This window comes from Pyxicephalus adspersus, chromosome 6 (assembly GCF_032062135.1).
Source record: "Pyxicephalus adspersus chromosome 6, UCB_Pads_2.0, whole genome shotgun sequence".
In the NCBI taxonomy this organism is placed as follows: domain Eukaryota; kingdom Metazoa; phylum Chordata; class Amphibia; order Anura; family Pyxicephalidae; genus Pyxicephalus; species Pyxicephalus adspersus.
The window spans coordinates 583,763-597,194 of record NC_092863.1 but is presented as its reverse complement, the minus strand read 5'-3'; the positions used below and the strand labels follow the sequence as shown (position 1 = coordinate 597,194).

The 13,432-nt window shown below is 43.9% G+C and overlaps 1 protein-coding gene across 5 annotated transcripts in view; it reads right to left on the bottom strand.

Annotated features, from left to right (window-relative positions):
• RGS9 (regulator of G protein signaling 9) overlaps positions 1 to 13,432 on the bottom strand; it is a 46,342-nt gene that overhangs the window by 20,357 nt on the left and 12,553 nt on the right. The window contains exons 1-6 of one of the 5 annotated variants that reach the window (XR_011921233.1): positions 12,931 to 13,215; positions 5,803 to 5,899; positions 3,428 to 3,478; positions 1,295 to 1,401; positions 749 to 800; positions 173 to 231 (exon numbers count right to left, since the gene is read on the bottom strand). Coding sequence is in view for 4 of the 5 variants with exons in the window: in XM_072414072.1 (XP_072270173.1) it covers positions 173 to 231; positions 749 to 800; positions 1,295 to 1,401; positions 3,428 to 3,478; positions 5,803 to 5,899; positions 12,931 to 12,993 (429 nt within the window). In the remaining variant the exon portion in view is untranslated. Of the gene's footprint in view, positions 1 to 172; positions 232 to 748; positions 801 to 1,286; positions 1,402 to 3,427; positions 3,479 to 5,802; positions 5,900 to 12,930; positions 13,219 to 13,432 lie in introns of those variants that run through there. The other 4 variants (XM_072414072.1, XM_072414071.1, XM_072414073.1 and 1 more) reach the window with 4 other exon arrangements.

The window sequence follows — 13,432 nt, the reverse complement described above, 5'->3', positions numbered from 1 at the left end:
TTTTTTGCCCAATCGATCGTTCGTCGTTCGATTGGAACGATAAAAATTGGAAGTGTGTACGCACCTTAAGTGGTCCCGTGTGAGATCTCCAAACCAAAATCCCTGGTCTTAGAAGTTGGGAAATTGCAGCAATATTACCCAGTCTGGTGTGTCACCCCCTCTGTGTACTCACCTTCTCATACTCTTCCAGAATCCCCTTCTTTCTGATATTTTTCTTTGCCAGGTATATTGCTGCAACACAAACAGAACACGTTACTTGTCATTGGGAAAAATAACAACACAAGAACAAAAAGCATAAACTAATATCTGGCAAACTCCCTAGACACCTTGCCTTCATCAACCATGGGCTGCCAATTTCTGTTTAATCCACCCCAATCAGTACCCTTTTTATATGACATTGAATATATATCCCCCTTAAACCTAACAAAGTATTGTGAAATGGTGTCCTGATCGACATATACATGCAGTGGACTCGATCGGTTTCCTAACTCATTTACCTAGTATTACATTTTACCTTGCGGTAAACATGGTTTTGCCCTCAGGTACAAACACATATTCACTCTGGATGAAAGGCAGATCAAACCGTTGGTTTGCTGGGCCCGATAAATCTTAGAGGGCAGAGTCTTTATGAATGGCATGCCATATGCCCTTTGAAATCTTTCTTTACATTGGTCACCATATAGCTACTCTCAGCCCACCACTCCACCACTTTATGGTTATTAGAGGACAATGGCACTACAGCACTTACCATAGTCTGTGTCCTCTGCTGGCCATTGCTGTGTTGGCCAAAAATATGGAGTCTAAAATGAGACAAGGAGCTGCATTGAATATTGGAAAAAGCTGTCATTTTTACAATCACACAAGGAAATAAGAACATTCAGCACACAACTACTCTGACTGTACAGCTAATCACTCCTGGAAAGTGGAGAACACCTCCTGCACACCCAACTAATAACATATAAATCTTCTCCATTTTTACCCTCTTCACCTCACCCCGAACCCCATTTTCATCTCTTTCTACACTTTCAACCCTTTTCTATTATCTAAAACCCCATTTCCTCTCCTCCCCTTAAATGGTATCCCATTTTCACCCATCTTTATTCTATAATTATCTCCTAACTTTCACCATATGTCACATTTTAGCCCCCTGCACCCAAAATACATCCCCTTGCCCTCACCTGGGATTCAATATTCCCCACTACTCCTCCAACCAATGGCCCATCATTACCACCTTTATTCACTCTACCCCACCATTGCCATCACAAACACACACATGCCCTTTGCACCTCCAGACCTGGAAACGGTACAGACTGTTGTCTGGCTTCAGGATGAGGTTGGTGGGCTCCTGCAAAGGGTAGATGTAGCCACATTTCACCATCAGGTTTCCCAGATGCTGCCCCTCTGCAGAGTGATAAAATATTGAAAGAAATAATCAGTTAAAAAGACAAAGTGCTGCCGGGACACAGGAGCAGCAAGACAGGTTAGCAAGGAAAATGTAAGGATAACAGGGTAGATGGAAAGTAAGGATTAAGATATCAGGACAGAGGACATTAAGGATAAAAATGACAAAACAAAGGGCAGACAGGAAATAGGATGGCAGGATACAGAACAAGTAAAAACTGATATCAAGAGATCAGCGGAAAGATTGGGATCAGCGGAAAGATTGGGATCAGCAGATAATAGACACCATGAACAAAGAGTATAAGGCTGATTACGCTGATCTGTCTTTACCCCAAAAAACACCAATAAAAGAAGAGAAAGGTATTCAAAGCAGGAAACATTTGTGTCCCACTACACAGCTTTGTGATATTCCACACACTGTAGGACACCACAGGTAGTCAGGTTATAGTATGGTCCCACAATGACCCGAGCCTTGACCTCACATAGCCTTTCCTTGAGGCTGTCATTCATCTACTATGAGAGGATCACCCAACAAACACCCCGGGAAGGCAGACAATGACACTTTAATTGTTTCAATGCAACATGAGCCAAATGAGTTCTCACATGGGGAAGACACGTCAGCCATGCTAATAAAGAGCTGAGATAATTGGCCATTATACAAGTGCAGCAAATGTCTTTCTTCAGGCTGATGATCTCTCTGATGACCTTTGCATTAATTAATCTCACCAGAAAAAGCATCCTGCTACCTGGACGAGTGCTACAGCAGAGCTACGTTTTACGTTCTACGGGTTCTGGAAGCAGAAAGTGGGAAGACAGCACTATTCCAAGATAAGTTCAACTTGTGATTAATTACATGAACACAGCAACAAAACCCACAGTGAGACACCAATGGCATACGGCTTATAGACTCTAAAGGAGGTCAGGGCCAGTATCAGGACGGTCAGGGCCAGTATCAGGACGGTCAGGGCCAGTATCAGGACGGTCAGGGCCAGTATCAGGACGGTCAGGGCCCGTATCAGGACGGTCAGGGCCCGTATCAGGAACGAGTCAGGGCCAGTACCAGGATGGTCAGGGCCAGTATCCAGCCACTTGATTTGTGTTACCAATACCAGAACTCTGTCTAATAGAGGTCACTGCTAATATCTCTTTACAAATTAATGCTCCCATTCCAATTGTCGATTGCTAAGGTCACAGGGCCACACAACAAATATCAAAGGGTGGTCAGTGGGGAATTAAACTAGTTGAAAGGTTTGATTGGTGTTCATGTCCTCACTGGGGAGAGTCATCCTCTCTATTTTTGCTGTTGGCCGTTGTCAATGGCACAGAGAATACAAATAGCGAGGGAGCATTATCCATTGTGGACCCTTTTTCTAGTGACAGCTCCCACAGATAAGATATTTTCACATTACACAGCTTTTCTCTCACTTCCTATAACGTCTCTTGGACATTTATTTTGCCAAATGGGTATGAAAAAAGAAATACCTAAAAAAGACATATTATAGGGTCAGAGGACTGAAGTATAACAGAAGAATGCAAAGAATGTATTGGGGATAATAACAGGGACAGAGAATGCATTGGATACTATGGAGAGAGATGGGAGGGGAGTAGGGATGGTATAGACAGACAATGGAAAGTAAGGTGTACAACAGAGGGACAGACAAAGGACTGGGGTAGAATTGGGGAACTTCAATGGAAAACAAGAAAAGGCAAGGGAAGGAATTTATTTGGTAGATCAAAACACAAACACACAAGGATCAGTTTATAGGGCTGGGAATCAAAATGTATCACTGGAAACACAAGCTGGAAATGTAGGAGTGTGGACATTGTATGATAATTAGATAATTGATAATACTGTGTTGTCACCAGGAAGGTGTGTGTAAGGAATGGGGGAGGGGGGTAATTCATTATAGATGATTTGTGACAATAAAATCTATAAGTAATACAATTACTTAAAACACAATCAATATAAAATATTTATAAAAACTACACCCAGAAGCTACAGTTAGCATCCCCATAATTGACTCACCTTCATCTCCAATCTGTAATCTCTGAATAAGCCACTCCAGGATATCGTGACCTGTCCAATAAATGGATAATTATAGTCATCAGGGACTATGGAGACATTTAACAAAGAACAATCAGCAGAGTTTTCTGGTAATATCACATTGTCATAACAGGCATGCAGCTAAAGATGAAAGCCATTCATTGTACGTCACTCCGGGTGCTGGCAGTCAGCTGTAACATTCCAAAAGTTCAGCTGTAAATGCTGCACTACACTCCCCCAGAAAGAAGCAACACAATGTTATCAACAAGAATTGGAAGGAATTTGTAGTTTATCAGGAGCTAAAATATAGAATCTGGGGGTTTTACAAAACTGAAAGTATATGTACACTGACCAGCCAAAACAATACAAACCCCTGCCTATACAGATCCACTAGAAATCTGAAGATGTTCTGTAGTTTCTGCCAACAAGACATTAGCAGCAGATCCCTACAGTCATACTCCCTCCACCGGCCTGACTTCTTCCCATAGTGCATGTTGCTGCCATCTCTTCCCCGGGTGCACATAGACCCAGCAATCCTCAGGATGTAAATAAAATGTGATTTCTAAGACTAGCTCATGCTCCTCCTTTGCCCCATAGTGTTGACACGCACATGTGCAATGCGAAGTATTTGTAGTTGTAGACCGGGGTACGCATGATTTCCTTATATAGCAGTTTGTGCTTTTGTGGGATCAGGCCAGGTTACCTACCCCCCCTTCCTTGGGCTTGGCAGTTGTCCCTTCTGAACTACCGTTGGTAGGTACACCCCACAAGACCTCCAGATCTGCCATTATGGAGATGATCTAAACCATCATCACCGTTTGGCTCTTGTAAAAGATGCTTAGAACCTGAAACTGGAGAATTCTTGCAGACCTACCACTGGGAGATGACGTGAGCTGCCATTGGTGAACCCCTTGTACAGGGTCTTCTTAAAGCCGACCTAAGCTCAAAGTTTTTACTTCACAAAAAAAGTAAAGATAATCTTTTTTTTTGCGGTTACTAAACTAAACTAAATGGGAGCGCAGAGCCTCCTAGGATGACTTAGGTCACACATGTCAGGAGGCTCCAGGCTGCTCCTTCTGGGCATGCCCAATCCCAGGCACGCCCAATCCCAGGCACGCCCAATCCCAGCCATGCCCAATCCCAGCCATGCCCAATCCCAGCCATGCCCAATCCTAGGCATGCCCAATCCCAGCCATGCCCAATCCCAGCCATGCATGCCCAATCCCAGCCATGCCCAATCCCAGCCATGTCCAATCCCAGGCACGCCCAATCCCAGGCATGCCCAATCCCAGCCATGCCCAATCCCAGGCATGCCCAATCCCAGGCACGCCCAATCCCAGGCATGTGCAGAAGAAGCATTTTGCTAATCAGAGGGGAAAGCGATGCCGATCTTAAGCATGCGCAGTGAGAACAGCACTCTTTTTCCCCCTTAACAACAGACTACATCACCTGATCCTACACCTGTGCAGTGCGAGATCGGGCGATGTAGCCAGAAGAAGAACAAAGTTTGGATGAAGGAGAATTCCAGGATAGCACAGGACACACCTGAGGAAAGCTTCAGTGCGATCGAGGGATCTGCAGGTAAATGTGATTTGTGATTTTTTGTATTTTTCACTTTAGTTCTGCTTTAAGAACGGACTTTTCACTGGCTGCTTATATATCCCAGCCTTTGCCAGGTGATTTGTATCAGATCATCATTTTCTTACTTGGGTCTATTTTTCTGTATGTTTAGCATTAGACCTTGCATGCAGCATACATCAAAAATCATTTGATGTTCTGCACCCCGGGGTGAAGTGTGATTGGCTGGATATTGCCATGGAGTGCTCTGTAAAGGTCACATGGAGTGATGACCTGCAGGACTTAGCTGATCTCTTAATCTGATCAATTTCAGCATCCTGAAGACTCTGCCCCATCAACTAGAGTGGCTGCCAGAGGTCAGAAAAGGTCTTCTCCATCTGCAGAATTCCCTGGAGGTAGGCCAGAGGATGGCTAGATGTACCGATCTTATATGAGGCACACAGACACCTTTTACTCAATATGTTCATGTAAGAAGATTATTTACCCCATTGCTCTGCTCTATTGCTTGCTGCTGTCTGTCACAAACACGAATAACATGAACAGCTATAATGATACATTCCTTCATCACTGAGCTCATCACCTCTTCTACTAAAGTGCCACATTCACACACTACATTGTGGGAGGGGCAGAGACACAAACTACTGGGGAAATCTCCCCATTGTGGGAGGGGCAGAGACACAAACTACTGGGGGAAATCTCCTCATTGTGGGAGGGGCAGAGACACAAAATACTGAGGGGAAAATCTGAACACTGAAAACTGAAAAAGATTTTAGAATTACCTGTGACGGCATGAGGAATGGTGGTAATCATCAGGCGCTGGGTATGCATTTTTATTCCTGCCTCCACATCCTGCATCTCCAGCAATAACGCCTCAATCTGCAAGACATAAAACAATGTATTTGTTTGTGATGTGATTTGGTCCTACTCTGTGGTCCATCACCCTGTTATTTGTATGTTCTATTCACTCACCGGTGAATTCTGTAAGAGGAGATCTGGTGTGTGATGGACTGCCTCCCCATATACAACCATTATATTATAGAATTCTAAAATGTTCTACACACCTGCTCTGCTCACTGCTGATCACTACTCTGTCTGACATGTCCAGACTCCAAATTATGACTTTCTCAGTGTCTACTATAACCTCCTGCAACTAATGTTACCAATACTCCTGTAATGCTGCACCGTCTCTGTGGCTCCTTACCACCCAATGTCCTCTCCAAGACATCTGTATGCTGCACCTTCTCTGTGGAATTCCTTACCTTCCATTTACACATCCAGAATTTCTGTGAAGCTGCACCTTCTTTTGGATTACCTTGGCACTCGTGTCTACAAAGATGCACATGTCCCTTTATACTAATAATCCTAAAGTATCCGGTTAGATTTACTTCTTACTAAGGGATACCATATTCCTTGTGGCATTCTGGAGACGCACCACAGCTCCAATTTGTAGAAAGGCATTTTTGTGAATTGAGTATTAGAAGCTGCCATCATGTAATGTCACAGAACTGCACTCTGGTGACATTATGTATCACAGTTTTTATTGTAGAATCATTTATAAAGAACAGATTTCCACATTACCACCATGTTTGTTTATTTTTGCATCCAAGTGCTAAACTGGAGCTAACCTAATTCACTGAGAGGAATAAACATCTGGACAAAGGTCACCATTAGTGCGCAATAATGGCAGACAAGACTTTTTACATGGAAGAATCCTTCCAGATTTCCTTTAATGATCCCAGACAAATGGAAGGTTCCCATTGGCTGCTGTGACCAATATAGAAGAAAGTTAATGTTCAGATACAACTTCCAGCTTCAATATACGCCAACATGAGGGCACCACAGAAAGGTTGCCACCGCTCCTCCGCCATTAAAATTCAACACAATTTGTTTTCAAAAATTAAAAAGTAGAGAAAGCAGCGGCGCTTGCTGTGGAGCTCGCTGTCCCCCCGGAGTGCGGAGAGACAAAAGTGGATTCCTGATGTATAATTCACGCTCCCTTCACACCTAACCCACTTCTTAGCAGAGCGCAGACCGCTGTGCGCCACTGAGGGGGCGGAATCCTCTGAAAGGGCAAGACGACATCTGCGTTTCAAATCCAGGCGGCAGAGAGGTGAGGAGGGGGAACGGCAGGGAAAATGACTTAATAAATGATTGCCTGGCATTTAAAATTACCCAGAATTGGAATAACTCCTCCCACCGTCAGCTCCGCGTGAGGTCATTAGCGGCAGAGCATGCCGGGCACCACAAGGAACATCTTAGGGGTCACATTAATTAGAATGACCATCTTATTAGTAGTCGTAGCACCAGACCCTCCGAGGGGTGAAGCAAAAAATACCGCAGGGATAAAATGAAATACATAAATGGGAGCTGCTTCCTACTGAAGGAATATCAGTGTTCACCCATTCCTGAGATTTACACAGCTCTGCCACACTGTACAGCCTTGATTTTTCTCTCCCTCTCCTGCTATTCATTCACATGTAATGATGAAGGAGCTGCACCTAGACGGGTCCTCTTTCCTGTCAGTGAGCCTTGTCTGGGGTCTCACACCTTGCCAGTTCTTGCCAGGTGAAAACACTTGCAGAGGAGAGATCCAAGAAGCGGAACAAATATCTGCAGACAGAACAAGATTTGGATAAAACGTTGTACAATAAAATATGGATGAATAAAAGTAGAGCACCGCCAGCTGATCCTGCCCTAACGAGATCACACGCCGACTCCATGATGGCCGCTGCTGTCATGCCAATTGATTTGGACACACATCTATCCCTGGCAGTGTATGGAATTAATATGTATCAGTCCCTATAGACAACATAAAGTGTAATGTTGCAGCACCTGGAGAATGTTGGGAAGGAATGGGTCACTCAATCCATCAGAACATCAATTTCTTTCATGCCAACCCGATATTACATACCAATGAGCACCAGAGGAGCTTGCAATCTAACATCATCCTGTATTCATCAGCCCTAACAGGCCACATCTGGCCGGATCCCAGGATAATCAGGAAATAAAAAGATTCCACCTGTGACTGCAGGCAGATCTGAAGGACCCGCTCAGTGCCCAGGTATTGAGCACCTTCTGTCATGGCGGAGCTGCCAGCTCTTCCTTACAAGGAGCCAGTGGCACAGGACATCGGCATCTGCTCAATGTACACAGAGCGGCATGCAGGAGAGGATGATGGGTAATGCTGCCTCCTTTACTGTAGTGATGATTAGATTGCTGTGTGAGGGGCCCGAGTCCGGTCTGCTCCACCTAAAATGGATCTAAACAGAAGTTGGACTGACTGCAGCAAAGAGGTGGAAACTGGGTGCAGCCCAGCAATGTCCCCCTTTAACCTAAACTCCATTTCTGATCCTTGAAAAATTTACAGTGGGCCTTAGTGCAGGAACGGAGCCAGAGCCCCCGGGCTTGTGGGGTAATGTTCTGGATCCTTCTGTCCTTCTCTGTGATTAGTTACAGTTAGGACGGCTGGAAATTCTGTGCCATTCGCAGATTATTACATTCAATGCTAGAGAGGATGGTGGAGAGACAACTGCCAGGGTCTGTACCTATGTATTGTCCATTTTCCTTTACACACCCTGGGAGCCAATACCAGCTAGGAATAGGGCACCTTACATAGACAGGTTCTCTTCCATATGTTCATGTAATTCTTAAAAGCCTTTTTGGCAAGTTAATGACCACAATAAATTCTCTGTGCCCAACAGAGACCGATCCCAATCTCCCTCCACTGATCTCACTGCTAGAAGCTGATAAAACTTTAAACAATAAGATAGGAAAAGTTTTATACACAGTTTTTAATGAATACCTGCTCATAACACAATGCTGCAAATTATATAAAAAAAACGTGCATTTGGAGCATTCTATGGGCCGCCTGAATGGAAAACATGAAAAGGCACTTAGACCTGTCTATGAACACCAATAGGTGAACCAGTGGGTCAAATAACCCAAGGGGAGGGGGGTTGTAATTCGGAGAGGATAAGGGACTCTACAGCACACAAAAATATGTTTGGAAATATTAGGAGACAATACCAAGAAATTTTCTGATTGGTAAGAAACACTCGGGATGAAATGATAACACAAAGAGGTGGAAAATTTCATCTCAGGACTCTTACCAGTACTGAATAACTCACATCACAGACTGGGGGGGTTATTTAGAAACTTAAGCAGAATTTTATTGAAGGTGAAGGTCGATTTCACAACAGGAAGTGATGTATATTCTATCTTTGTTCTCTCCTCTGTTTCTGTTCTGGTGACAATTCTCATAACTTTCTGTCTCAGTGGTCAGCAGAACAAACAGAGAAAGTGAATCTGCCCGGGAAGGATTTACATTCACAAAAACCCTTGACTGGCAAGCACAACAAGTTCTCGGTATCCATGCACAGCCCAAGAACTGCCAGGGACCACACAGCCTCGGTCGCAGGGACCAGCTGGCGTTGTCACAGGACATCAGTGTAATTCTCCTCAGCGGGATAAGCCCAAGGTGGAGGAGACATAAGACAAAGCAGTCAGATTAATGCAGATAATGCTCCAGCTACAGCACCCGCCATGGCTGTTGTGGAACTATAAGTAAAACTGTGCTACTACAGCTATAAAAGAACCAGTAGAAGCAAATCTACACTATGGAGGAACAAAAAGAGCCAGTACGGCCTAGGCTAAGGAACTACAAGAGCCAATACAGCTCAACTACTGCTACCGACTAACAAAAGCGGGTACAACTCTGATTGCTGAGAAACAACTAATGCCAGCAAATTCCCCAATACCCATCACCTCCTCCAACTCCTCCAATACCCATCACCTCCTCCGACTCCTCCAATACCCATCACCTCCTCCTACTCCTACTCCTCCAATACCCATCACCTCCTCCGACTCCTCCAATACCCATCACCTCCTCCGACTCCTCCAATACCCATCACCTCCTCCGACTCCTCCAATGACTCCTCCAATACCCATCACATCCTCCGACTCCTCCAATACCCATCACATCCTCCGACTCCTCCAATACCCATCTCCTCCTCCAACTCCTCCAATACCCATTACATCCTTTGACTCCTCCACATATTCTGCAATACGCATCACATCCTCCACCACCTCCACATATTCTCCAATAACCATAACATTCTCGGACTCCTCCACATCCTCTAAAACCCCTCACATCCTCCGACTCCTCGACATAATTTACAATACCTATCACATATACCAACTGCTCCACATACTCTTCAAAACCCATCACATCCTCAACATGTTCTCCAATACCCATCACATTCTCCGACTTCTCCACATATTCATCACATCCTCTGACTCCTCCACATATTCATCAAAATCCATTACATCCCCTGACTCCTCTAATACCCATCACATCCTTCACCTCCTCCACAGATTCTCCAGTACCCATCATATCCTCCACCTCCTCCATATATTCTCCAGTACCCATTACATCCTCCGACTCCTCCACATATTCTGCAATACCCATCACCTCCTCCGACTCCTCCAATACCCATCACCTCCTCCGACTCCTCCAATACCCATCACATCCTCCGACTCCTTCAATATCCATCACATGCTCCATATAATCTACAATACCCCTCACATCCTCCGACTCCTCCACATACCCTACAATATCCATCGTTTCCCAGCACCGCATTTTTTTACAGATGGCATCTTCTGCACCGCTTTATGGAGTCTATAGTTATGTCATGAACTGTCTCTCAGAGCGGTTCAGAGTTCCTTTATAGTCTTATGTCACCACCAATACCCATAACCCAATATCAGTACTCAGCCACCATAACCCATCACATCCTTCAAAACCCAACACATTATGGAATACATCCTCAAACTAGTTGGGTGATTTGGTTTTGGACAATTCCTAAATATTATGAACCCCTCTAGGAGCCATAGTGACATGACTAAGGTGTCTGTAAGCATTTGGCATTTGACTCTTCCTCCAATACCCATCACATGTTCAGATTAAATACTTGACACATGCTTTATTACAAAATGGCTGGGCGGTTGGCCATGGGTATGACGTAGGACTATAGTAGGGACTGTGAGACACTGAGTCCCACTAAGAGAAAGTAACATGACCACGGCCTGTATAAAGCAGTGCTAAGGATGTCAGCTCTCTATAAATGTACAAACCAACAAATAAAAAAATCCACCAAAACCTCCAATACTTAATGTTTCCTCCTGTCATTATACCATCCTAAAGGAGCTCTCCACCTTGTTCAGAAAACTGCTCCATTATATTGAATATTTAGCAATGTGATCAGTTGTGGTGAGGCAGATTTATTGACATACACAACCTTCCTTTGTGTGACCCATAATTATCATTACAATGGTCTTACAATATTGTTTCTTAGTAAGCTCCATTACAACAAACCCTGCTCACTGCTCTACATTTGTGTCTATTACACTTAGCGCCCAATTGTCACAGCACTATACAAAGTGAACGCTCACAATGGCTTTGCTTTATGTCGGGAATTGTACTTACCAATATACAGGTACCCAGAGACCTGGCCGATGAATAATTGTATGAATGATACTGACATTCACATGTACACTCCATCAGACAAGCACACACGTTTATGTAATGCACAGACAAATCTGGAGAGCGTCTCTGATTGGTCAGGATGAACTATTCTGTGTCGGGGGCACCTACAGACCCCAACAATTCCCAAATGTAACATATCTGCTGACACATCTACAGAGACCCTATAGACAGACGGTAACACACCAAATCCTCCGACTGTGTATATACCACACCAGCAACACAACCTGACTGCCAACATCTCACTGTGTGTACAGCAAATGTATAACACAAACTTCAATACCAAATCTATAGATGACACAAATACACAAAGATACCAAGAAGGAGCCACTACAGGAGCCATATAGAGATTACACACAGTATGAGCAGCGACACCTTGTATAATACACACACACAGCTCACAATACAACACACTGTGTGCAAGGTTTTATACTGACACTGTGTGTATAAAAGATATCATAGACACAATGCAGACTATACAACATATACCCTCTACACATATCAGACACATTGTATACACTACACACAGACGCATTGTATACATTACACACAGTACACATATGGGACACTACACACAGACACATTGCACACAGATTGTATACACTACACACAGACACATTGCACACTGTACACATATCAGACACATTGTATACATTACACACAGTACACATTTGGGACACTACACACAGACACATTGTATACACTACACACAGACACATTGTACATAAAACACACAGTCACAATGCACACTGTAAACATATCAGACACATTGTACACTACACCCAGATACATCGCAGACGCTACACATATAAGACACATTGTATACATTACACACAGTACACATCAGAAACATTGCACGCTACACACATATAAGACACATTGTACACATATCAGACACATTGTACACTACACACAGATAACAATGACACACCTAGGATACAACACAAATAACCTCAATTAATATTAAATTATCTAAACATGTACAGATGAAGTACACATAGAAACATTTAATCCTGACATCTATCACAATTTACTGACTTTATTCCTTTCAATCATTTAGTCAATCAGCCCATTGCATACACATCGGACATACAATGTATACACACAAGTGTACACACATTGGAAACTATACACAGATACATTGTGCACACTTTATGTTTTAATGTACTGCAAATAAACACAATAAATAAAAACTGAACACACACTACACAAACACTGAACACTATGTGTTAGCACTGAATACACACTGTAGATATACTACTGCTCTTGTTGTGTATATATGAACACACTGCACACATGCACACATACACACATGCCCTATATACACATTGTATATACACTAGGACAGTCTGCAAGCAATGCTCACCTTTCTCAGGAATGCCATCCTGGGCCTGTAGTGCTGGCCCTGGTCTAGGTGTTTGACAGTCATGTTGGTAGCAGACAGATAGCAGCACACACAGCTCACTCAGCTTATGGGGGGCTCAGGGATTCTGCCCCTCTCCCAGCTCAGGATTCTCCAGGCTGCAGCCAATCATCATCCACAAAGAAGCTGCTCTCATTTGCATGATCAGCTGAGTGGCTGCAGCACGAAGTGAGGCCAGCAGAGGGCGCGGTGGGAACCTCCAGTCTACGGGAGAGTCGTTGCACCATATGACCACTAGAGGAGCTACGTGCAGTGTGAACACTCAGTGATGTTAACCCTTTAACAGTAAGAGCAGCAGAGAGAATTATTGTTTATTGAACTTCTGTTATCACTATTGTATATAGGTATATAGCTCTGACGTATACCGCAGTGCTGTACAGAGAACACTGAGCCAGTCCCATCAGTCTCTGTACAGAGGAGCTGACACTCTAATGTCCCCCACAGT